The sequence below is a fragment of the Taeniopygia guttata genome, chromosome 26 (assembly GCF_048771995.1).
Source record: "Taeniopygia guttata chromosome 26, bTaeGut7.mat, whole genome shotgun sequence".
Lineage (NCBI taxonomy): Eukaryota > Metazoa > Chordata > Aves > Passeriformes > Estrildidae > Taeniopygia > Taeniopygia guttata.
Genome location: NC_133051.1, coordinates 1,310,827 through 1,336,528, shown reverse-complemented (window position 1 = coordinate 1,336,528; position 25,702 = coordinate 1,310,827). Strand labels below are relative to the sequence as shown.

General features: G+C 42.6%; 1 protein-coding gene across 2 annotated transcripts; it reads right to left on the bottom strand.

Annotated features, from left to right (window-relative positions):
• Positions 1-268: 268 nt before the first annotated feature.
• SRPK1 (SRSF protein kinase 1) lies at positions 269-22,984 on the bottom strand. Of its 2 annotated transcripts, XM_030255827.4 has the most exons (16): positions 22,833-22,984; positions 22,688-22,748; positions 14,131-14,249; positions 13,552-13,660; positions 13,068-13,155; positions 12,821-12,908; positions 11,321-11,427; positions 10,501-10,666; positions 9,490-9,515; positions 8,779-8,995; positions 8,100-8,513; positions 6,543-6,643; positions 5,526-5,633; positions 4,170-4,239; positions 3,619-3,711; positions 269-2,746 (listed from the first exon to the last, which is right to left on the bottom strand). In XM_030255827.4, exons 1-16 carry the CDS (start codon positions 22,843-22,845, stop codon positions 2,562-2,564), a joined length of 1,965 nt encoding a protein of 654 aa, XP_030111687.4. In that variant the 5' UTR covers positions 22,846-22,984; the 3' UTR covers positions 269-2,561. The 2 variants fall into 2 exon arrangements, with proteins under 2 accessions (XP_030111687.4, XP_012426452.5); XM_012570998.5 differs by lacking the exons at positions 22,688-22,748; positions 22,833-22,984 and adding an exon at positions 17,474-17,991.
• Between the last annotated feature and the right edge of the window lie 2,718 nt (positions 22,985-25,702).

Sequence of the window (25,702 nt, the reverse complement as noted above, 5' to 3'; positions counted from 1 at the left end):
ATTCCAGCAGAATTGTCCTATTTTTTATCCTTCTCCCCTTTTTAAAATAGATCACAACACCAGCAACAAAATCTTTACCTATCTCATTCTGGAAATCAAAGCTGAGTGTTCACTAGTGAAGCAAATTGCATCCCTGAGCCCCTGACTCAGAACAGAATTACAAGGGGAATGCATGAAGACTAGGGCTCAGTTATTAAATAATCTGTTTATTGCAGGGCTTTCACAAAGGAAACAAGAAAAAAAAAAAAAAAAAGACAAAGCACCCAAGTAGAAAGAATAAAAATGTATTTTCCTTCAGGTTTTAGACTGACACAGCAAGTACAAATCCTTTAGTGTGAGCATGTCACAGCAATTTGGAAATGGAACAGACCCCAAATGAACGAGCAGACGGCACAAGACTGAATCATGACAGCTTCTGCAGGGCTTCAACTCACAAGCTGGCTCTAGCCTTGGCTATCAGGGTAAAAAAAGGCCCCCTCCAGCCAGGGCTGGCAGAGGGAAGGGAAGGAAGGATGGGAAGGAGCTTTCAGCAGTCAAAGAGTGCATTTCCCTTGTGGGAAATGTTCCTTCATCAGCCAGTCTCAAGCAGGCAGGACTGGGTGAGCTTTCAAGACCACAGGAATTGTTTGCCCTGCCAATGTTATCTTCACAGTCAGCTGGAAACCAGTACTGTCTGCAGTCCTCCTGTAACAGACACAGAAATGACCCACAACTGGAAAATGCCAGATGAAAGGAGAAAAAAAACCAAAAGAAAAGGTTAACTCAGTTTAAAACACTTTTTGGTTTATGTTACCTGCCTTTCTTTTTTTATTATATGCATAGAGAACCTGATCTACCACTAGAGGAACATGCAGCACGATTTGCATAAATAAGCCAAATCAGGCTCTGGAGAAACTCTGTTCAAGTGGATTAAATGACCTGGTTTGTGAGTGAATGATCCTTACAGTTCCCAAACACACACACAGAAGTGACACCTAACAGTGGTCTTGGCAGCTTTGGCAATGGAAATGGTCTTGGACAGCATCTGCATGGTCTCCAAAAACTTCTATCCTCTGCAAGCCCCCACAAATCCAAAGGCCTGTTTGGTCCAGGGTAAGGAGGTGACTCTGAAGTCTCAATGCTGCCAAATCTTGCTTAGAGCAGAGTGGGATGCACTGAATCTGTAACAGGATGGGCAAGCCATCACAGAAATGCCACAGTCATTTAACTTTTAATTAAAATTAATCCATTTAACCCATTATATTCAAACCCCCTCTGAGAAGTTTACATAGAAACCCCATAGAACATTTCTTACTTGGGGTAACTCTAGAAACAGCTTCAACATTTCTTCCTTGGGGTAACTCTAGAAACAGCTTCTAATCCAGTATCTATGTGGAAAAGTCATTTCTCTTCCACTTCTGCTAGCTCTCTTCTTGTGCTAATGGCCCAGATAACAAAAGGCAGTCCCATCCTGGGAAGTTATTTCTGAAGGCCTGCACCTGAAGCAAATTAAAAGAAATCTTTACAGTGGAATTTCAAGTGTTGATTTTCAGAGTCCAGGGCTGCAGCATGCCTGTGATACAGGTGCTTCAACCCTTCCCTTGGGAAAAAAAGTGAATGGCCTAAAATGAAAAGTCAGAGCAGACTGCATCAGTGAAAGCCAATCTCTCAAGAATATCACCTCAAGCAAGGCAAAAAAGTGCCAGTAAGGGATACAAAACCCCAAAAACTTATGGCTCACTATAATGTTAAGAGTTGCCTGCAGTAAGGCTCTGTCTGCAGGCTGAGGGTGCACCCATCTGTTTGCTGAGGGTTGTGCGTTGAGTCAGTTCCAGCTTTTGCTTATTTTGCTTGTCACTTTTTAGTCACAGGTGTTGTGTTGAAGTAGAAAACATCACCAAATCCAGAAACTATTCTGACTATCAAGGGAAACAGGGAAGGAGAAAACGTAAAGGGACAGGGCACTTTGGAGGAAGAAATAAAGCATACTAAAACCTAGGTTTAAAAAGCTCAAAAGCAGCTAGAACTAAATAAACGTTTCTGACTGGAAAGCAAAAATACAGTAGACACCTAGAGAGTGATGGAGGATTGCAAGGTCTTTGCTGTGCCAAGGATCTGGCACCACCTTGATGCCAGCTGTTACTTCTCACCCCATCAGTAGCTACTGAATCAACAGTGGGAAAATTGACTCCTGAGTCAGTGAGATCTTCACGGGAAGAAAGGAGAGCTGGAATTTAGCTAAGGGAGATATCCGAGCACGGGTGAGCTCACACCTGTCACACACGGTGCTTAACAGTGAGGAGACTGAGGAAAAAAATCTCTTATTCTAGTCAATTAGTCTTTGGTGAAGCCCAATCAAGGCAAAAACACAGATGATGCCCACTGGCTGAGGAGAGTCCCCATTAAGTCACACAAACAAACTCAGCAGAACAGGTTAGATTTATCTAAAATCTTGGAAGCCTTGAAGGAAGAACTCCACACTGAAAGTGAACAAGGAGAAAAATGGATCTGGGAAGGGGCAGCTGGGTGTGTAGGCTATGCTGTAAACCAGAGTGTAACGTTGTGGCATTGCTTGGAAGCTTCTAGGAGTTAAGCCAGGGGTGCCTGAGACATTCTGCTGCTGTAGCTCGTTTCTCTGGGATCAGCTCCAGCATGGGGAGTAAGAAGTCTGTGAATGCAGCTGCCTCATCTTGGGACCACTCATATTTTTCCACCAACACTTCAAACAGGCCCCAGGGCTTCAGTTTGGTGATGTGCTTCAGATCACCTGAAAACCCAAGACAAATGGTTTAAGTGCAAGGTACAGGAAAAGAGCAGCTCAGTAAAATTGGCTAAACAGCTAAACATGACAGAGTGAACTCAGGAACGGTTCTAAGGGAATATAAACTGCTAGGGCCTGATGAAGAGAGAAGTCAATTTTATTAAACCCCCTGTTCTACCTGCTTTAGAAGCCTGTTATAGAAATGTACTTCCTCAAAGGGGTCTTTTTTCACCTCTTGCTATTTCAGATCCCCTATCAGCAATTATTAACTTCACTAAATTACCAATTATGCTGCTTGACACGACAGATAAAACTGTGCCCCTGACTCTGGGATACACGCAATGCATGGAGAACTGTTTGAGACAGCAACACACTACTAATACAGAAGGACTTGTTTTTACAAAAAGAATTACTGAACTAGGTCAAAACCTATTTTTTTGACTCAGTACATTTCTGGGGTACTCAGGACTTTATGATAATGTTCTGTGCTCTGAGCAACGTGGTTCATGATGCCAGGCATGCCAGAAATGGAGTCAAGCTGTCTAGAAAAGCCTTCAAAACTGACTTCCCACCTCTAGCTGACAGAGATCAGCTAAATAAAACCACATCAAGTTTGACAAAACAGCTACTGTGCTGTTTTTCTACCTGCTGCATTTGATCTACACCAAGATGCTGTAGGATGCTTTTAGGAGTAAGACAAGAATGCCTCACATTTAGCTGCAGTTTTACTAATAAAGCATTTCATGAAACAAAGGAAAAGATTTAAAGATGCCACCTTTGCTGGCATCTATTTCTAACAGGCATTTCCAGCAAGACACTCCTGTCTATTTGGGCAAGGGATGAGGGGATAAAGTGATGCTTGCTTTGTTTCCTTTTACCTTTTTTGGTGAAAAACTCCTTGGAATATTTTCCTGCCAAAATGAGCTTGCGAGGTATTTTCCCCAGAAGTTCTATGATCAATGCAATATGATCTGCATGTGAAAAACAAAAAAAAAAAGAAAAAACAATAAAGACAATGAGATTCATCCACACAAACCTTTCTATGCTTGTTTCATGCTCTGGAATATAAGGATAATGACTCAATCCCTTAAAAATTACTTTGGAGACCCACCTGAAACCAGGTTACACCAAGCAACAACAAAGACAAGGAGCAAGGGGAAAACAAATGGGGCAATTTGAGGCACAATCAGTTTGAAACAAGGTACAGAAACCAGCAGCAAGAGGAATGCAAAACACCAGAACAAAGCATGGACTTCATTTGCACAGTGCTTTACTGAAGAGGCTTGAGCACAGTGGCTGCTGATTTGGGTAAATCATCTTTTTGCAAGGAGCTTTTGCATTGCTGATTTTTAAGATGAGGCTCATTTTGAAGAGGCAACCATTGGATTTCAAGTCCCATTTTAAAAAGGAAAAACTGAGACAAACAAACCTTCATCTCGTGAGTAGTCTTCCCCAGAGTGAGGCTCAAACAGGTAGTCCCCTGTTGCCAACTCAAAGGCCTAAACAAACAGAAATGAGAAATCAAATAACTTCAAAACACTGTAAGATGTGCTGCAGGTTGACTCTGCAAATCTCTATGGGCCAGAAGCAAAGCAGTGGGAAAGAAAAAGTGCAAAACTACAGTAAACAGCTGTAATCCTAAATACTCCATTACAGCCTCAAATGTGCAGTGACTTTGCTTTAAAAACTGCATTAAAAGCATCATAGGCACACCTAGGATGAATTTTGGGTGCAGGGCCACCAGTTAAACACAAAGTTAAGGTATTTCACATGCTTAGCCTTTCCTCTTCCTCTTCAGAGTTCTGCAAAAATAACACCAAGTCCAAACTATAGTTTCGGGGGTTGGTTATTTCTAGTTTGTTTTGTTTTGCTTGGGGTTTTTTGGGGATTATTCCCTGTCCCTAATTTTCCCATGTTATTCAAACAGTTAATCTCTGAACATCTGTCTGTAGAGAAGAAAACACGTTTTAAATGAGAAAAACATCTGCACTCATTTCAACTCACCACTCCTAAATTCTGTAACACATTCACTTGTACTCAGACCACTACCCCTGACCTTCTGTATTCTCAATTTTTTTAAGAACTGCTGGTGCCAAACAATGGAATCAGGCACACTGTAATTCAGGCCACATGCTCTGCACAGAAAACATGAACTTCTGCATTTTCTTTTGCCACATTCATCAAATTCTCAGCTTATTTTCCAAGACAGCAAAAATGTCTATTTTTCCAAGCTTAAATTATAAAACCCAAGCTTTGATTTGTTGAAGACACAGAGTGGAGACACCGAAGAGGCACATGCAGTAACTGGCTTGACTGATTTTTTTCATTGTCATATTCTACATTTGCCAGCTGTTAAAGGAACAGCTTTGGCCTCATCTCAGCATTACTCAGACTAAACATCAATTCCAAACCTGCAGAGGATGATTAAAATTAGAAATTATACTGAAGGCACTTGTGAAACAGTGCTACATGAAGCAGAAAGGCTTTTTTTTTTAATATAAAAAGACAATGTGTTCAGAATTGCCTGGTTGTCCTGTTTTTCCAGAAAGCATGATGGCAAATTACAATCACACTTGAAATCTGCTGATGCTGGACAACAAAACCTTCCAAAGAAAAGCCACGTGTGGAGAAAAATAGATAAATTTACAAAACAACTCTGGTGTGGAAACCTATGATTCAGCAAGGCTGGAAGTTGACTGAACACTGGTAAGGGATTTTTGCCAGTCCCTCAGCAGCTCGGAGGGCAGGGCACACAGGAGGAATGTCCCCAGCTGGCAGAACTCACCATGCAGGCTGTGCTCCAGATGTCTGCAGGGGTGTTGTACCCTGACCCTATCAACACCTCCAGGGAGCGGTACTGCCTCGTCTGGATGTCTTCAGTGAAATGCTTGTGCTAAAGAGAAGAAATGTCTTACTCAACAGCTCAAAACTGCTTAGAAGAGGAGAATCAACAATGTGGAAGGCTAGAGTAGATGAAAGCTCATTGCCATTACATTTCAGCTGCATTTTACATCCTCATTAACTATCTCCTCATATTCCTGTAAGTGCTGTAAATGAGATATTCCTCCTCAAGTGAAACAGCCCAGCAATTCAGGGGAAAGCAAGTCACAAAACCAGAATAAATGAAGACTGCAGCATCTCCTACCCAGTCCTGGCAGACAGGCCATGGTCCTGCTACCTTAAAGCATATCAGCAATACCAATGTGAGAAATCGCCTTGCCAGGCACTGCAAGCCTGACTGCAATTCTGAGTTGAGACTCATCTCTCCCAACAGATCTGAAGTGATTTGTCATTTTAGAATCCAAGTAAAAAGAGCTATTTTTTCCTATTTGAAATGTCAAACATTTGAAAGAAGCGCAGCACAACCATCAAAGAATAAAACCTGGGAGTTTTATGGTGCGAGTCTCTTTCATGTGCTTGTGAAGGCACTGCAGTGGTCTGACAAGCTGCAGAACCAGCATGTCAGAGCAATTGTTTGCAGTGTTGTAGGCTCTCCTGGAGACTGAAAAACTCCTTCAGCAGTTTCACACAGCGGATTTCTACACTCTGTGTGTGACACGGCTCACAGCCCTATAAGAAGTAATCAAATGGCAGTGAGAAACCCAAAGCATGGACTGAAATCTTGTGTTTAGAGGACCATTTCTTTGTGTCTCTGCTTCCCTTCTCTTTTCTCTGTCACAGTTTCAAACTGTCGCTGCTTGCACAGCCAGGTCTAAGGGTGTGTTTTACAGATTATTTTCCATCTTGGTAAACTGGCTGAATCTGCAGCTTTAAGAAGTCAATGTGAAAAGACCAAACTTACCACCCAGCAGGCGTTTCCTAGGTCAGCTATCTTCACTTTGAGCTTATCTGCATTCTTGGGCTCAAGAGGATTAAGAAGGAAATTCCCAGCAGCTGATTTTCCTAGAGGCAATGTGTACAACAGCTGATTAAAGCTACATAGGCAGTGTCACCATCTGTCACCCAAATCCTATCAACCTCTCCCCAGCCAGGAAGTTTTTCTGATGGATCAGAACTGTTCCCTCCCTGGTGCTTGGGTATAAAAATGAGCATCACTCTGCACTATCAACAACATCAATTAAGACCCAACTGGTGTCATTAAGCAGAAGGATAAATGAGCATATGCAACAGTGACTATTTCCCAGAATTTTTTGCACAGCCTGTCTATATTAAAACAAACAAACAAAAAAAAACCCAAATCCTATTGAAATAAGGGCATTGCCAAAAACAAAACAAACCTCACAACCCCCTTTAAGCCTTCCTAAATCTTTGAAGGAAGGGTCCCCCATGTTGCAGCATCTTTCTGACATACCCCTCATTCACTGCTGCAGCACAAATACAAGAGCTAAAGGAAGTATTGGGAAAATGGAATGATACGATGGAGAGCAAAAGTATTAAGTCACTAAATGACATCCAACTGCACCTCTGAACCAAAAATTTGGGAGAGTTTGAAGCTGTAAATTTGGGAGAGGGCTGTGAGAAGCAAAAATGTCAGTAATCTAGCAGAGGCATTCAGCAAAGTGCAGTTCAAGTTTCAAAATCTAAATTTCTCCTGTTACTTTTCATCCATATAACTCCCCTAGTGGTACTCTGGACAAGAAAATGCTGGAATACTTTTTTTTTTCAGTAAGTACAAATGGTAGTTTTACCCTCCTTCTCCAAGCAGATATATGTGATACATGGCAAGGACACAAAGATGCAAAAATGGACAGTTTTACCAATTCATATTTTTAACACATACACACCTGGAATGTGTTTAAATTGCTGTACACTATTTCATGCCTTATTTTCTCCTAAGCTTACAAGACACAATTTTTCCACTCTGAAGAAGATCATATTTAAATAAAAGCATTAAAGAAATTTAGTTTCTTTCCCTACATTATACAAGCTTTGTTTCAAGGCTGCATTTTCTGGGAAAACACTTACCCATCTTGAGCAACAGAGAGAAGTTACCTTTGCTCCATATTAAAAGCCAAACTGTCAGAACACACTGAACATACCTATCCCTTAATTTAACAGCAAGTGACAATCTGCAGGCTTAATGAAAAGCACATTAGCAGCACGTGATTCAGAGGAGGGAATGTTCCTCCACTGAAAACCAAAGGCATAGGTGTTTTTAAAAAGTAAGAATATTTATGTAATCAAAAGTCAAAACTGAGGCACAACTACAACCAACACCTACAAACAGCAAACATCTTGGAGTAGGATAATCAGGTTAATTATTCCTGGCAGGAAAACTCTCAAACAGGTGGTTCTGATCACTTCAGCCTACAAAATGCACATCTCTATTCATATGATGAAGTGTTGTAAAGAAATCTCCCACATCAAGGAGCCCTTTCTTACAGTGTTCCTCTTATACCTTTGTTGTCTGTGGGGCTGTTATTCTCATTCTCATCCTCTGAAGGGGTCTCTGTCCTGATGCTTTCCTGGAAATTGTTGATCTGCTCGCTGAACGCCTGCTTTTGGTTGGGTATGGGCTGGCACACCATGGAATCCTCTGGGACCAAGGGCACAAACAAGTCCAACATTGCTTCTTGGGGGCTGATCTCCGAGTCACTGTTGTGCTGACTGTAATTACAGCTGTGCAAGTTCTCAGTCTTCTGTGTGTGATGGTGGTTTTCACAGTCATTGGCGTTGTGGAGGTCGTCCTCGAGCTGCACAGACCCCTCGTTCCCAGAGTCTGTCAAGTCTGTTATCGGGATCACTCCGTTGCAGTTGATTTCTCTTGCATGTTTTTCCACGAGATTAGATCCCTCCTGTCCAAGGGCTTGTGCTGCAAGAGGGGAAAATGAGAATGTAGCAGAGTATGTCTTAATAAATAGCTGGAAGATATTCAAGGACACCCTGAGAGGTAGGGAGTACTGTAAGTGTAACTGAACACAGCCATTCACTCAGATTGTAACAGGAGATTTCCCAGTCCCATCACAAGGACAGGACAGGTGAAATGACAACAGCCACCTCTGCTAAAGGTGCACATCCTCCTCATACCCCTGAGACAACACTGTCCATGCCATGCTGGCAATGCTTTAGCTCCATACCTGGCTTTTTGCTGATACTTTCCTCTGATGGACTGACTTTTATGAGCATTTCCAGAGCGGTCTGAGCTTCTTCCTCCTCCTCCTCAGGCTGTGTCTGCTCAGGGTTTGCTTCCTTCTCCATTTCCTCTATCTCTTGCATTCGCTTCTCCAACAACTCAGCCTGTCTTTTCTGCTTCTTTTTCAACTTCTTTTTCTTATTCTTTGACATTTTGTCAGCCTACGCAGTAGCAAGCAGAGAAATTGGACTTAACATTTTATACTTCAATAAATTTAAAATGCACCAAGGTTTCATTTATCTTAGAGCTAAGGAAACAGTCTGTGATGAAAAGGATGGAGACAGCTCCTCTCCCAGATAAAAAGCAGCTATTCTGGGTTTTGAACCACTTGTCTGTGGCTCTAATGAGTACATTTTTGCCCTGACCTGAAAAACCTACATTATTCTCCAAGTGAGGGAGATCTCAGACTCCACAGAATAGTCACTTTCCCAACAGACCTTGAGATCACCACAAGAACTCCTTGTTCTGGTGATAAATGAGCTAACACCACTTACAAGTCCAAGACAGCGTTGAACCTGATGCCCATGCCAAACACAAATCCCACTTCTTCCTTCTTACATGAGACTGCTCTCTCTAAATGCTGACTGGATCATGAAACAACGCAGGAGATACTATCAGTAGATGCATACTTACAGGTGAAAGCTACTACACTTACTGGTTTTGGCTGTGGTGCAGTGCTCACTGAAAGGGAAAGGAAGATCAGTAAATCAGTATGGCTGTACTCAACAACTGCATTCTGAATTTAAGGTACATTTTTCCTATGTGCTGTGATAACAGCATTTTAATGATATCAGCAAATGTGATTTTGAAGGCTCATTTCTCTACAAAAACACAACAATAAAAAAAAAGATAAAAACATCAAATGAGCAAATGCATAATTCAGGTTTCAGACAGGAGACTTGCTTGACTGATATCAAAGACTTCCTGCCACGTAGCTTCATTTACTGCATGTATTATGCATCCTACCCAAATGAAAATGCAAATCAAAGCATTAAAATACCAAACTTCAGGGAGCTTCCTTAAGCTAAAATCTGCTGTGATCAGTTCAGCTCAATGTTGGTGTTGTAAGATTATGACTGACAGAGCCTTCCAATACACACTGCAGTGATTTTTGAAACGTGCACACAACTACAGATGGATGTTCTGAGGAAGAACACAAGAGAATTTGCCCTCAGATTTTTAAGGATGTTTGCATGTCAAGGAAGCTGGTTTTGTTAAGAGTTTTCCAGACTTCTGCAAACTGACAACAGGTAACTCATCTTACTGAAACTCTCATCAAATGCATTTCCAGCATCATGCAATGAAAGATAATAAACTTTTGAAGGAAATGTGAGGATTCTGCCTCATTTTTACACCTGTACCATACTGAGTGCATCAACATTGTGCTATAGAAGACTGACTGACATTATCAGTGCCAGATTAGCTGTTGTTAAAAGTAGGCTCCAGTGTGCATTTATCCTCCCTCTTGTTTTCTGACACAAACTGCCTTCCCCATCATCTGAGTTACAAATCATGACTTATTTCCCAATTTACACTCAGGTTTTCAAAGGTTACTTGCATTATTGTTCCACCACACTCAGGAAGTTCTCCTTAGTGATGATTTGGGGGTATGTGGGAGAAACAGCATCAATTTTCAGGGAAAAAAAAAAAAAAAGAAAATAATCACCTGCAGAGCCAGATGGTGGGGGAGCCCCAGATCTCTGCCACTCTGTTGCCTCTGCAGCCAGCCTGCGAATGTACTGGTCATTCACACAGAGCAGGATGTTCTCAGGCTTTATATCTGTGTGGATGATTCTACATTTTGTATGCAAGTAATCCAGACCCTGAAGAACCTGCAGGCAAGGGAGAAGGAAGTCAGCCATTAGACAATCGAATTGAGAGCAAAGTGAAAATGCAGAAGTGCCTAGGATGGCAAATGAAGCTGAAAGGGTTTGTGTGTTTGAGAGTACTCCAGGTCAGAGCTGGTGTGATCACTGCTTATGACCCAGTTCCACAATAACAGATTTGCATAAAGATTTCAGCTACCATTTAAAAATACCTTATTTACCCTCATAGCCTAAACTAACCACAGGTGAAAACCTAATTTTAATACTCTACAATAAAATCACACTTTCCTCCTCCCCTGCACCTCCCATGTAGAAAGGTGTTTCTTCTTAGGCTACCACCCAGTAAGGAGAACCAGTTTCTCCTGCTCTTCCCATCATTAAGCACTGTGCTTACTGTGACAGCTTTAAAAAAATATTTCACTTAAGAGGAATGACTGAGGTAAGAAGAGGTTAAAAGCAAAAATCATCACTGTTTAAGTGTCAGAAAACAACTATCTGCAGCAGAAGGGGCTTGCAGTAGAGAAAAGTACTAACCCAAGAATATTTTGTTGCATGAAGGAGATACCATGAATTTTTAACTTTTGTTTGATTTCTGAGAAAGATCAGTGAAAGATTTTTAACTGGGTCAAGAGGAAGAGCGCAGTCAGAACTGGAACTCACCTGTTGGATGATTTTTTTGACACAAGGGAGCGGAAGACCCTGATAATTTGACTTGATGATCCACTTCAGGAGATGATGCCCTAGAACTTCAAACACCATACAGATATCTGGAACTGAATCAAGGAAAAACCCGGACATCCAGACCCAAGGAGCCCCAAATTCCCAGGACTGAGGATCAAAAGAAATCCAAACCAGTTAGGCACTTCATGTTAAAGAACCCTTATCCTTCTGACACAGCTTGGAAAAGCTGCCTTCCTCAACAGCATCATTTTATCCTACACAAGACTGCCATTACATAAAATAAAATCAAATCCAGAGGGATGGAGCTGCACAAAGGCCCCACTGCAGCAGGAGCAGCCTCCTGCTTTGAGTGGGAGCCAGTTGCACAAATGTACATCAGTATTCATTGTATGTTTTGGAGCAGCCTACGCTTCTGCCCCAGGCAAAACTTGATGCCAGATCTCTGTGTACCAGCATTACCTGTAAAGATAATAAAATTTCCATTTCATAAGTAATCTTCAGACCCATAGCCACTTTCTTTGCCCTCCTTTGCCTCTTTACCAGCAAAATAAACTTTTGACAAGCCTGGATTTCAGCTGTATTTGTATGATCTGCTTTTTAGCTCTAAGATCTCAACAGCTACAGTAACTCCAGTGACATATTCAGTACAGTGCCCCTGTTTTAGAAGCCAAACTTCTATGAGTTTATTAGGCTTCTTTTCATCTACACTGAAAGTACACATTTCACAAGAATGGAAGAAATATTTCTAAGCTCAAATCAACATTTACTCAGAAAAAAAAAGTTAGAGAAAAGAGAAAATGCATTATAGGTCTACTTTTTATAATCTACAGCTCAATTCTCTCAAGCAGCCCAGCAATTCTCTCTGAAATAAAATTTAACTTATCTTGAAGTGAAAACAATGCATGAAGGTCAACTTTGAAATGGTGAGGATCCATTATTACCACTTGTTATAAATCACTGCCTATAAGAAGGCTGTTCCCACAACTACAGGCAACTGTCAAAGCAATGCACTGCAAACACCCTAACAATGCTGATAAATTACAAAGTAAGATGTTTCCATAACTAGATAACCAAGCTTATTTTCAAGTTATAGATGGCTCATTCACTATTTTCAGCTCCTGGTTTTAACACGCTGTACTGCTTTACTGAAATAACAGGTTCTTAACCGGCTGCTTGCAAAATTGAGGGGTTGAGGTGGGCTCTCCTACCTCCAAGGTACCTCTGACACAGCCACTGGGTCCTGATTCACAAATTGGTGGCACAAGATGAAAAGCACAAGCAAGCAGTGCTGACACAAATGACACCAGGCTGAATCATCACTCTGGATGTGAGCTCTGCAGGCAGTTTGGAGGCAGAGCCTCCTACAGCAGGTTTCCTTGGGCAGGGAAAAGGATGCCTGGGCTTTGCTGCCAAAGCAGGGCAGCTGCCCAAGAAACTCCCATCTTTTCAATTCTTGGCTTTTATTCCACCAAAGGATACGGGAACCATTCACTCCTGAAATCTTGAAGTCATCTAATAACTGAACAACTCTCTCTTTGCTTGGATCATCTGGATCACTGTTGCGGACCTGCAGAGAAAGAGGTTATTTTGATATCAGATCCACTGCACTGTTTGGTTCCTGCACAAATTCTTGATGATCTGGAAATATCAAGCACGTGACAGATGCAAACTCGCCAAAATGGAAAAAAAAGAGTAAAATAAAATTGAGCCCAACTCAGGTGCTCACCGATTTCAGCAATTTGATTTCATCCAATGCTGTTTCTGTGTAGTGCTCTGCACTCTTCACCACCTTCATTGCCACAAATCTCCTCCCTCTGTGCACACATGGAAAGTAAATTGGGAACTGTTAATGTTCATACAAACAACTTAATTCTCCAGGATTATCCCAATTCTTTTGCATGCAAGAGAGTTTATTTCATATATCACGGAAAAATAAGGTTTAAACACTCAGAGACTGCCCTGGAGTCTTTTTTAACAAAAGATTCATGTTAGTCATTTCTCAAAATATGGAATAATAGGTCAGAGACACAACAACTCTTCCCACAGGTACCGTTTGTCCTGTTGAGTCCCTCCCACACAATATCAGAAAAGACTCCTGTTCTAGGATGTAGACAGCTAATGCTTTGTGTTTTTATCTATAAGTAAAGGCTGTTTTCTGCTCAGGTTTGTGCATGCCTGGCAGGAACACCAGCTGGAACAGGAGCACTTACTGAATGTCCCAAGCCAGCCACACGGTGGAGAAATGACCCCATCCAAGCTTCCGAATGACGTGGTAACGCCCATTGAAGAGATCTCCTATTTTCACAAGGTGGTAACCCCCTGGAAAAACACACAAACCAGAGAAGAGGTGTGGGGAACAAGCATCACAATCACTGCAGCACCACAAAATACTTTCCCAAGTGAGAACACCTGAAGTCTGCTAGGCTGACTACCTTTGGAAAACTGTTGAAAAAAAGGTTTTGAAAGTGTCCCTTTTACAATCAAATAAAAAGAAGTAAATGCCTACTTGCTTTTATCAATATTGAAAGCCCTCTGGCACAGAAAAAAAGTTAACAGCTTTAAACTTATGCATTAGAAACAGTTCTGCAACTCAAGTCTTGATTGACAAGAGATGGAAACTTGGAGACCACCTTCTCCATTTCATGTTGGCTTGAAAAATGTTATTATCATCATGCAAAGTACTCTTAATGTAAGAGAGTGTCTACTTTCATTCTCTACATCTAATGGGAAATGGAGGGGGTTCCTTGATTGCATTTAAAATCATGCATCTTAAACAGGCAAGTGCTCACCTTTACAGTAATCATTTGGATCCTCTTGCTCATCATCATCTGATCCCAGGATTTCCTCCTCTGGCTCTGGAAGTTCATTCTCGGAATTAGCAGCAAGGCCCCGGTGCTGGGTGTCAGGTCTGAAAGAGATCACACAGAATGTCACACACAGAGATCACACTGCACATCTCACAGAGAACACACAGCAGTGCTTTCATCCCTAAGCTAAAAGTACACAGAAATAATTTTCGCATACTAGTGAGAAATGCACCTTAATGCCCTAGATCCACTTTCATAGTGGAACCAAGCAAAGTCCACACAAGATAAGTTTTAAAAGCTTAGTGATCCCACCAAAATATTAGCTTCTCAACCCCTTCTCTGCCATTCTCTAAAGCAGATTTATATTTTATTTGTTATCCTAGGAAAAACTTGAGAATTTAAATATTGATTCATTTTATTTTAAAGGCTAACATCAATTAGTTTTTTTATTCTTTTTGGAAAAAAAAAAAAAAAAAGGTTAACCAGTATTTTAGAACTTGTGGCCCTTTGTTCCTTTCACATTCAAGGTCAAACGAATATTTAACAATCCTTCTGCTTCTAACACTTTAGAACACTAGAGCTCCTAATCTGACATTTATTTCTCCTATTCTCAAGGGGCAGGCTGCATTTTTAGTTCATCTCTTGACTCAAGATCCAAAGTTTATTACAGTTGTCTGAACTATGGAGAGTGGGAGGATGCAGAGCAGATGTTCAGTAAATCCTCCTGAGAGCTTGTGATTGCAGAGGGATTGGAATCAGGCACTAAGGTGGTGGAGGTTTCTCACTCCCACATTCATAAATAAAAGTGTTCATTTTATGTGTTTAACTTTCCATCAAATGTGCTACTCTGAGCACTTGCTTGTGAAGCCATGTCAGCAAAGGCCACCCCCATGCTCTCAGATACTCAGGCTGTGCTCCCCAAATAAAACATCTCCCATATCTCAGCTCCTCCATGGCATCACACTGATCACAGCCAAACCGCTCATGAAAGGCTAATACCAAAATCAGGTAATTTATTTACTTTACAAAGCATTACAGGGAACGATTAAATGCCTACAAAGATTCAAGATACCTCTGTACAAAGCAAACATTTATAATGAAAACAATGCCTACAGACCACTTGCTTTGGCAGGATTTAAGGGCAAAGAATGCAAGATATCAGCCTTAAGTTTCCTCTCCTCAGAAGCACGAGATAGTAAAAAAAACTGGAGTTGTCCAAAGAAGTGGGCAGCAAACTTCATCCCAGCAGTGGCACACAAGCACAAGATAACATTCTTTACAGAGCGTTCTGCAGTGAATTAGCGGAAGTTTATTCCATTGAAACTATTGTTGCAGGGAAGCAGCAGATAACACCGAGGCCTTCCAGCACCCTCTTTAAAATTCAGCTCATTTTGCTGCAAGAAGGAAGAACTGCCCACCCAGTGGCCATGCCAGCAACACAGGCAGGCCCTCAGATGCAGTTTTCACAACTTAGTCCTGAGCTGGACTCATGCACATCATCTCAGGGCCGAACTAACTCATCTGAATCCATGGGAAAAACGTAATATTTTCATTTGGAATAGTTATACAGTAGAATGCATGTTCAGCACTGACCTACTGCTGAGACTTCACACATTAAACACATTGCTAACACGTTCAAACTACAGCCATCTTAAACGTCATAAAAAGGGAGAAATCTTGCGTTCCAATCTGATGGGGACTAAATTTCACTTCAAATCCACAACTCAAGTTCATTTAAACAAGGAAGAGCTACAAAGATCATTCCAGGCACAGCCCACCACCAGACATTTACTTTCAGTCTGTTGTCAGTAAGTCCTGCTGATTTTTTTAAATTCAGGAACAGCGTAGGGATCTCAAACCATAAACCAAAGACTGCCAAGCTAATGAGACTTCTATTAAGAACCCTGCAGCTTGATCCAACCCTGAGATGTTTAGTATTTAGACTTTTTAGTCACTGAATTATAAGTCAGGGATAGGAAGAAAGAAATCTGCAGTAGGGGGTGCAGAAAGTCTTAGAGCTTCTTCAAAATTGCTGCATTCCGTTGGGGACAATTGAGATACAAATAAAGTCACACATTATCCCCAAATCAAGAGCAGGCAGCAAAGGCAAAAAGCAGCCACAGACAGAATGATGGAAGGAGAGATTGGAAGCTCACAGACAACAAATCCTACAGACAGGGTAAAGAGAACAGGAGCTGGACAAAAAGATTTTTAAGCCAGGAACCTCACACATAGCGTGAGTAGCAAAGAGTAATTCTCCCCAGTGCTATTTTGGGATTTTCACATTTTTAACTGCACAGGATGAAAGGGATTAAAAAGGACTCTAAAGAAAACTGCCCTGAAGTGGCAGTGATGCAGACAAACACGCCATTCTGCAGTCCCAGTGCTTCTCAACAGTAGCAATTCCATGCGTGGAGGAAGAAGTGACTGGAAGCACTAAAGCCCATTCTCCTGAAGCTTTCTGCGCCCCTCCTAAGGGGCTGAGTAATCCTGCTGCTGGCAGTCTCACACACGACACGCCCTGGAGTCTGCAGCTGAGTCTTTCATGGGGATCCAAAAGCATTTCACTTCTACATTAGAGTCTACGATACCAAGTAATGTAAGAAAGCCGAATTTAGGTCACACAATCTCTACAGTGCTATTTCCTTTATGAAATCACCTCCAAAATACACCTCATTCTTTTGCCTTCCTGTGAAAATTAGTTTGATGTTATTACACACCACCCTGTTCTTCCCCCGAAATGACCATGTCAGCCAAAGACAGAGATTAAGAGAGAATTAATCAGTGCAGAACATGTATTAATACCTAAGAAAAAATTATATACAAAAGCACAAGCCTCGTCTGTCTGCTTTGCTCACCAAGACAGTACTCTAAAAGGCACAAAAGGCTGTTAAAGACAGCAGAAAAATCCATGCCCAGTATTTAGATGATAGCTGAAACAGCTGTTGTCAAAATTGCAAAATGCAGATAAAGTATATAAAAATCCCACACTAAATGATTGTTTACACATTAAAACCCAAGTGTTTAGGGTTCTTTTTTCTTTTATAGCCACCTCTGATCTACAGAAGAACACTGTGATCACCTTTTCCTTTTGCTCTCTCATTGTGCTAATTAATCATCAGAATGAACTGGATCTGCAGGGTCTCTCTACAACTACATAGCAATATTTTACTTAAGAAAAACAATGTGGAACAGAACTGCTCAGGCAAAATACTGAATCTTCTATGGAATTTGTGTGAATCCACATCTAGAGAGACCCTCCCAAAAGTCCTTATTCCCTGAAGAGCTGCAGATTCTCGAGACAAAATTAGAGAGGGGAACCTACCTGCAAGAAGCACGGCCTCCCATGGATAAAGATACTCCTGAAGACAGCCCAAGAGTTTTCGAAAAAGCCATCAAAAGTCAGACAGCACAGTGCTGGGGAAGGAGGGGGACATCAGCAGCAGGCAGAGGGGCTGGCTCTCCTCAAATGCAGCACAGCTTTTGCGAGTGAAGCAGAAGAGGGATTTGCCTCCAGCAGCCAGCTGCAGCTGCCCAGCACTGCATTGCAGGTGAAGGGCCGTGCAGCAAGGCTGGGGCTCGCTCTCAGCTCATCTTCCTGCAAATTCCGTCATGTCAGGGGGGTGATCACAAAGATTCATCCCCTCCTCTTGATGTCTACGTGTCTCTTCTTCCCTCTAATGAAATTAGAAATTCAGGCAGATACTTTGTTTCATCTTCCTGAACCAGCCGGTTTTATTTGCCTATTCAATAGCCCAGTGGATTCAAAGCTGGGATGAAGACAAGGATCATGGTAATTGTCGACAGAGCAAGCCTTTTGATAGAGGAATTCCAGCACAATAACTCAGCAGGGAAAGAGCATTCAAAGGAAAAATAAATTTTCTGATGTAATTCTGCACCTCCCCTTCCAGAGTTACAAGAAAAACTTATCCTTTATGCTTAAAATGACAAAACAAGCAGAAGGAGTCAAATCTTCTTTAAAAGGTTGGACTGAGTATTTTTCACAGCAGCGGGTACTTAACATCATCTTCCAACAATGTACAATTCCCAGTCATTTCCTGTGCCTGTTTATCCTGCTGGTTTATGTAAGTGACAGGGGAAACAAGCCACCAACAATGTGACATAGCAAGTAACAATTCAGAGATTTCTCTGCTAGGGAGCACTTTATTAGTGAAAAACACACTGACACCACCCCTGCAAGCAAGAGGTTTAAAGAATTGTCTTCATCCACTTCTATGTCTAAAATATTTTCACCTTAAAAGCTCACAGAAGTCTGAATATGCTTTTGATAGTTTAGCATTGCCAAACCTCTTCATATTAGAAAAGGAACTAAAACATTCAAAATTTTCCACTGTAGACAATATTCTCTTCCATGTTCACTGAAGATATCACCCAACCCCTGCAATGCACAGCAGGGATGGTGAAGTTATTTGCAGGAGCTAAGATTTGAGTCACTCACTTGCTGCTTCCAGAAGGTGTTAAAGCAATTTGGAAAAACACTGTGGAATTCTCTTGCCAGTTTTCAGTGGAATCACTTATCTGGTCCACATATAAGGCAAAAAATAATTAAGAAATCTCAGCCACACAATGTGGGTTCTTACAGATTTGCAGAGAAGGAAGGGTACCCTCTATAAATTACCAGACACACAGCCAAGTCTCCACACTCAACTTCACCATCAACCTCTAAACGTCTTCTTTGCTCCAATAACTTACATTAAAAAAAAATAAATTGAAAGAAGGTGTTTGGTTTTTCTATTCAAGAGCATTAAGAGTCACTTCAAAACTTTGTTATGGACAGAAAAGATTCTGTCCCTGAAACAGCAGAAATATTGTCCATGCTACCTAACTATTTGCCTTGAATAGATACAGACTCCTTCCACCCTCAAGCAGGGAAGGCAACTTACACTTAAACCGAATCACTTTTGTCACACCCATCATCCTTAAATACATACTAACAAAAAAATATACTCTCCTTATTCCTCTCTGTGTCTGCCACTCCCTTGAAATTTGCAGAGATGACACCCAACTGCAGGAAATTGCAGGGAAATGCTTTCCTAATTTTAAGTAGCCTCCAACACGAGTCTTTATAAGCAGTGTCACCCCTGTTGGTGCGCTCAAATTACACACACGAAACGCCCCCAAGCAAAACGCAGTTCAGTGACTCCCACTGGAGCTTTATCTGCTCCAAGCAGGCACCAGATAAAGGCACTGCAAACACTCCACAACTCTTCTTTCCACCTTAACCATCCATCCAATGACTTCCCGGGCTCCACACCCAATACAGCAAGATCCCACTTAAGGATTCCATGTTTTCATTTGAGAAGAAGCTCCATATGGCATGGTGAAAAGCCAGGATTTAAAATCCCTCTCCCATTTCCACATCTGTGCATGGAGACAATGTCTCTTTAAGGAAGAACGCTTGCAGGCTGCATCTCATTACTATTTCTTAGTGTGTCTGTAATTCCAAGTTAAGGCACACCTAGTGAGAATGAGCGCTCACAAGATCTGCTGGCAAACCTCATGCTCAATGAATATGGTAACTGAGTACACACAGCTTTCAGCATGAATCCAGCTCTGAAATGATCCAAGTGTTTTCCTGCTCGTATGCAGCAGGCCTTTCTGCTCAAGCAATCCCAACTATTTTGGGGAGAATTACAAATCATCGATGGTGGGGGACTTATGAGTGTACAATCCACGTTATTTTGTGATTATTGCAACTCGTTCACTGTTGCATTCCTATTTTTGTGAATAAATAACTGGTGTTTTCTGCCAGTAGGGCAAATCCACAATAGTTGCTGCTATAGAGCACTCATCCCAGAGCTATAGGAACACCACTGCCAAGAATTTAGAAGACTGGAGATGGTCAAACATTTAGTTTTTAAATACAACTACTCAGAGGCACCAAGACACACTTTTGATTAGCAGATCTGTGGGAGCTCAGTTTGAAGATAAGTACTGGCTTTCACATAAGAAAGGTATTAAAACACAAATAACAGGCAATCAAGTTTCTTTCTTCCCATCCCCACTCCCCCACACAAGCACTTAACAAGCTGTTTGTAGAACTGTCTGATAGTCCAGCTATCACAAACCAAGGGATTTCTATGGAAACCAGCAAATTTCAGTTGTGTCCTGTCATGGTTTGATAATCACTTCTGTATTTGAATGAAAAAAATTACAAGGGCAATGGAAATTACAGGTATCTCACCTTCAGAATTCCAACAACCTCTGCCTGCTCTCTTTCTGCAGGAGAGTGTTAGGATAAATGCACGCTCTACTTCATTGATATAAAATGAAACTTTTAAGACAGGAAGGACTGAAAGAAATAGGATCATCCTGAATTGGCAGAAAATTAAGAACGTGGTTGACGTTCCTATAAAAATATATGTTCATTTCAAAAACATATATTCATTTCCTATTAAAAAAGCTTAGACATGGAATTATAATTATTATTTACAAGGTTTTTCTGTAAATCATCAGTTTAGACTGGTCTTGTCGAAAACAAGCAAACAGCAATATTAACTACTGGATGATGAAAAAATAAGTAACTTTCCAATTTCTTTTAACCTTTCCAAATGTTTGGGGTTTTTGTTATTTTTTTAATGTTTTTAATGATATTAGGTTTAAAAGCAGCTGTAGCTCATTTTTTAAATGAAAGATATTTTGAATTGTTTTTACTTCCTTCAGAACATTATCTGCATTTTTATATAATAATTCTGAACACTAAACTCTACCTTTTAAATTCATTGTTTCATGCTTTTTACTGCAAATGTAAGAAAAAATGTATTACAGAAAAAAATTGCATGTTTGATCTAAACTATCATGGAACATTTAAAAGCACATTGCATGTGGTTTCAAGTATAGATTTAATGGAAAGTCATGAAATAACCCAGTTAAGCCTATTTTAGAAGATTTAACTAGAGCAGCTTTTTATTTAAATAGAATAAATGTTGTGGAACTGTACCTAAAGTTAGAGACTGACACTGAGTTCATTTAATGACACAGCATAAAGCACATGCAAGTTTCTTTCATTTCTGATATACAATCTAATAAATTTATGGTACCAGGGAAAAGAGTTGAAGCATAAAGTGTAAGAATATAAACACAGCATTTGAGAAATAACATTGCTCTGCACTCAAATCAAGGTTAGTGGCAAAATCAAGAGCTAACTGGCAGTGCATTCAACCTGTCCTGAATACGTGGTTAAAAAATATTTATAAAAAAACCCTAACATGCCAGCTCTGAAAGTTATCATTCAGCAGCCTCAAAATCTACACAGAAATTAGCCTTCCCAGCTGCACTGTGGACTCTGTTGGCAGAATCAGTATTGCTGGTCTGCAGCTAGAGAAAGAAAAAAAAATAACATGTATAGAATTAGACAATGGATTATTCATACAGAAATTAGAGAAGGAGGAGAGCATTTCACAAATTGCCCTAATGCTACCTTCAAGGTATACCAGGGACACATATGGAACAGGATGGAGCCATAATGCACGTCTCCCAAACACTTTGGTTAAGGCTCCTCACTCTTCAAAAGCCCCATCTCAAAACCACTGACTCTTGGCTGAAGGCAACAAGAAAAAAATATTTTAAATCTCTGTGATGTGTCTGAGGAAGCGGCTGAGAAAGCATTACTCTAGGCCTAAAGAAAAAACCCTCCAACTCTCACCCCCAAAGCCTTAGCTTTACTATCTTTGGTCCTAGGCACCTTCAAGAAAGAAACATCCTGAGTCACAGGAGATTTTACAGAAATAAGCAGCATTTTATGGAGTATACAGAACCAGCTCTAGGACTGACATCACCTTTCTGTAGAAAGGAATCCATAAGCAGCACTGAACATAGCACTTAGTGCAGCCTGTCGAAAGCCATTGTTTAGTATTTACTCGAGTTCTTCTAATTTCTACATCTGCCTCCAAAAGTTCCCCACACTTAAAGACTCGTGACATTCCTGCGGTGAGACAGAAGCCACACGAGAGCATCAAAGTTAGAGAACGAAGTAAACAACACATCACGGCATTCTTTCGGCAAGGAAAAAAAAAAAAATCCCAGGGGGAAAGAGAGTCAAGAGGGGGGAGAGAGTGGAGAGAAGCTGGTTCCTAAAGCCGGCAGCTGCTGAAGCGCCCCGGGGGCTGCAGAGAGGGGACGCGGACATCTCCCTATCTCCCTCCAGGACACAGCCCGCGGCCAAGGGCAGACCACCACCCGCAGCTCGTCCCTGAGCACCACCGCGACTCCAGGGCCGGGTTTAGGGGAGGAGGAACGGGGAAGGCAGAGCCCGAGGAGCCGCGGCCGGACCCGGCCAGAGCCGGGCGGTGAAACGGCCGCTCGGGCCACGCGCTGTGCCCGCTCCTGCTGCCCGCCCCGTGCGGCCGCTTAACCCCGGTTAAAACTGCCCAGCCCCGGGGCTCCACGTTCCCCCGCCCCGAGACCCCTCCGGGCCGCCGGGCCCGGCAGCCCCTTCCCCGCGGGGAGGGCCAGGGGAACAAAGAGGCGGCGGTGCCGGCGGGAGATACCGCCCGGAGGGAGCCGCGGCCGCACTCACTTCCTCTGGGCCTTGTCCTTCTTGGCTTTGGTCCGCTTCTTCCGGGCCTGCAGCGCCAGCACTGAGGGAGAGAAGGAGAGAGAGGCGTGAGGGCGGCGGGCCCTGCGGGGGCCCCGCGGGGCGATGGAGGCCGCGCCGCGCTCACCTTTCCGCTCCATGGCCGCCACCGCCCGGCGGCCCCGGGCGCCTGCGCCGGGCACGCGCGGCTCGGCCGCCTCAGCCGCGCGGAGCCGCCCCTGCCCCGCCCGCCCTGCGCCGCTCCGGCTCCGGCTCCGGCTGTGGAGGCGGAGGCGGCCCCGGCAGCGGCGCAGGCACGGAGCGGTGCGGCCGCCGCCCCGAGCCGGAGGGTGGCGGGTGGTGCTGCCGGTGCTGCCGGTAGTGCCGCGGGGCACGGTGCGGGCTCCGTTTGGCACCCGCCGCCCGGGGCGTGCGCTGACCTCCCGCACCCGCTGACCTCCCGCACCCGCCCCCCGGAACACGAACAGCGGCCCTTTTCCCTGGGAAGGAAAACTCGCCAGCCCATTCCTGATGTCAGTTTGTAGGGTGCGCTTGGGACTGTCAGGGCAGCACAAGTTTGATGTAGGGGCAGCCCCGGTCTGGGACATATCCTTCGATTTTCGGATTTTTTGCAGTCAGCCACCCCCTCTGGGCCATATGACCCCGGCAGAAATTCCAGCCCTTTTCCCTGTGAAGGAAAACTCATCAGTTCAGGTTCCTGATGTCGGTTTGTAGGGCTCCCTTGGGACTGTCAGGGCAGCACAAGTTCGAGGTGGTGGCAGGTTGCATCTGAGACACATCCTGCACCGTTTGGAATTTCAGGAGGTGGCCATGATCATCCACATGTCTGGGGATCTGTTTCTTCTAGTTCAGTGCAGTGGGAGAGCAGCCTGGGTTTCTGCAGCAAGCCCTGCCAGGAAAGCATCGTGTCATCCCACCAGATGGGAAGAACATTAGAACATTGCTGCATGCAAAACAACTGATCTTGTTGCAACTAGGTCAGGTAAGAACTTCAGGCTGCTAACAAAAATAGGCCTTTAAACTCTGACTTCTGTGGAGTTTTAGAGGTATAGGTGGAATATTTGGCTATAAAGCAGGTGCTTTGTCACTTCACAGCCCATGTCCAGGGATTTGTGCTTGGCTGAACACAGAAGCCTTGTGTCTGTATGTGGGAGCAACGTTATGGCACTGCACACCTGTGTGGGGAAAAAGATCAGGATTGACTAGACTTCCTCTCAGCAGGATATTTGTTTTGCAGCATGAATACCCATGACTTGCATGCTGACATTTTGATGTCTGATTTGTCCACTGGTGCTAAACTCTGTAGTCATTGCAATAGGAAGGGAAGATTTGGAACTTTGCTGAACAAGATGAAAAAAAACCAAACAAACTCTTAAGTTTTCAGTGGAACCTCCTGTGCCCACCAGGGTTGGCTGTGTTTGCTCTCTGCAGGCACAGGTGTTATCCCAGAGCTGGCACACACCATGGTCCCAGGTAGGCACCTCTGTGCCCTTGCATGCCACTCAGATGAATCACAAATCCTCTGTGTGCTGTTCACCTGATAGCTGGAGAAGCCCAGAGCACTGGATACATCAGTTGCTTGACCTAATTAACACTGCAGAAAAAGAGGGGATGGTATTTTGACTCCTCCTGTTCTGACCTAGAAGAAAACCACATAAACACTGCATCTGGTAAGCAAAAATGAACAAACCTATCTCACCTCCCCAAAAACAGACAAATGTTTCCTGAATTAAATTATTTAGTGAGTGGGTTAAATCAGGACTTGACCTACATGATTTATTTCCCATGTATGTGTTTGAATCAGAATTTCCAGTAGCTAAACTCTGACTAACCCCACCGCCCAGTGCTCCTTCTTCCCTCTTTTAATTCCCTGTCAAGGTTGGTGATTTTTTTTTTTTTTTTTTTTTTTAATTCACAACCCAAATATAAGTGAGGCTTTTGACATCCCTGAACTGTGAACAGTGACTGTGGGGACTCACATTAAGATTACAGAGCTGCGTCCCTCTCCATAATTTCACTGTCAGGGTGGCTCTGCTGACAAGTGCGTACAAAATGGAGAACAGAGAAAACACATGAAACAGGGAAGTGGCAAAGGAACAGGGGAAAAATCATGAGGAAGCAAGGCAGACATTTTTCTTAAACAATGAGCTGGAGGAAGAAATAAAATATATTTTCTTATTAAACAATGCAATGATAAAGTTTCCAATAATATTAGCAAAATTCTCCCTTTGAATTCTGGGCAAAACTTATTGCATCAGGTAATTTTGGGTGGACAGACTCTTAACTCTACATCACATGTCACAGTTATACACGATTCAACTCTTGCCATCAAGTGATTTTGTTTCTCCGACTCCAGAATTTCATCCAATCTCCATCTTACATTTTTTAAGATAAAAATGACAGAACAGAAGGCTTTTGCACAATGTAAATGATCTCACTATTACAGAAAGTAACCTTGTTGACAAGTCTTCATGGTTACTGAGAAAACAACACCAACTCAAGCTACAGCTCTGTTTGCCTGCATTTATCACCAGAAAATTCCTTTACAGCAGCGTAAGCTGGACAAGACCCGTAGTTTTAGGCTTCAGTACCACACATGGCTAAGCTGATGAAAGAGCTGGTTATCCAGAAAGAGAAGCCTGGCTCCCCTGCTTTCCTTTCCCTGTGTGGTCCTGTCCCTTTTGGCAGCAGCAGGCTGATAGATTAGCTCACCACACCTTGGAGAACCTCACCCAGTGGCTCAGTCTTGAGTCTCAAGCCTTGTCATGGTCTCAAAAGAACAGTTTAAGTTTCAGTACACACTGAAACAAAGCCCAGATAAATGATGAATAAGAGATTCTGTGTTTACTTTCATAGGAGGACTTAGCAGAACAGAAAAAGCCATAACCACTGAGAGTCCAGACTAGATCCAAAAAGAGATTCAGAAAGAAAACTGCAATATTCATAGTCAAACCAAGAAACAAAAGCACAATCACTGAGACCTGTTTCTTCTGATAC

Bases quoted from the DNA above. Each gene is read 5' to 3' on its own strand.
- SRPK1 (XM_030255827.4), bottom strand. The intron at 14,250-22,687 runs GTGAGTGCGGCC...GATCTCTTTCAG, and splicing joins AAGGACAAGGCCCAGAGGAA to ACCTGACACCCAGCACCGGG. The intron at 6,644-8,099 runs GTATAAGAGGAA...CATTGCCTCTAG, and splicing joins CAGCCCCACAGACAACAAAG to GAAAATCAGCTGCTGGGAAT.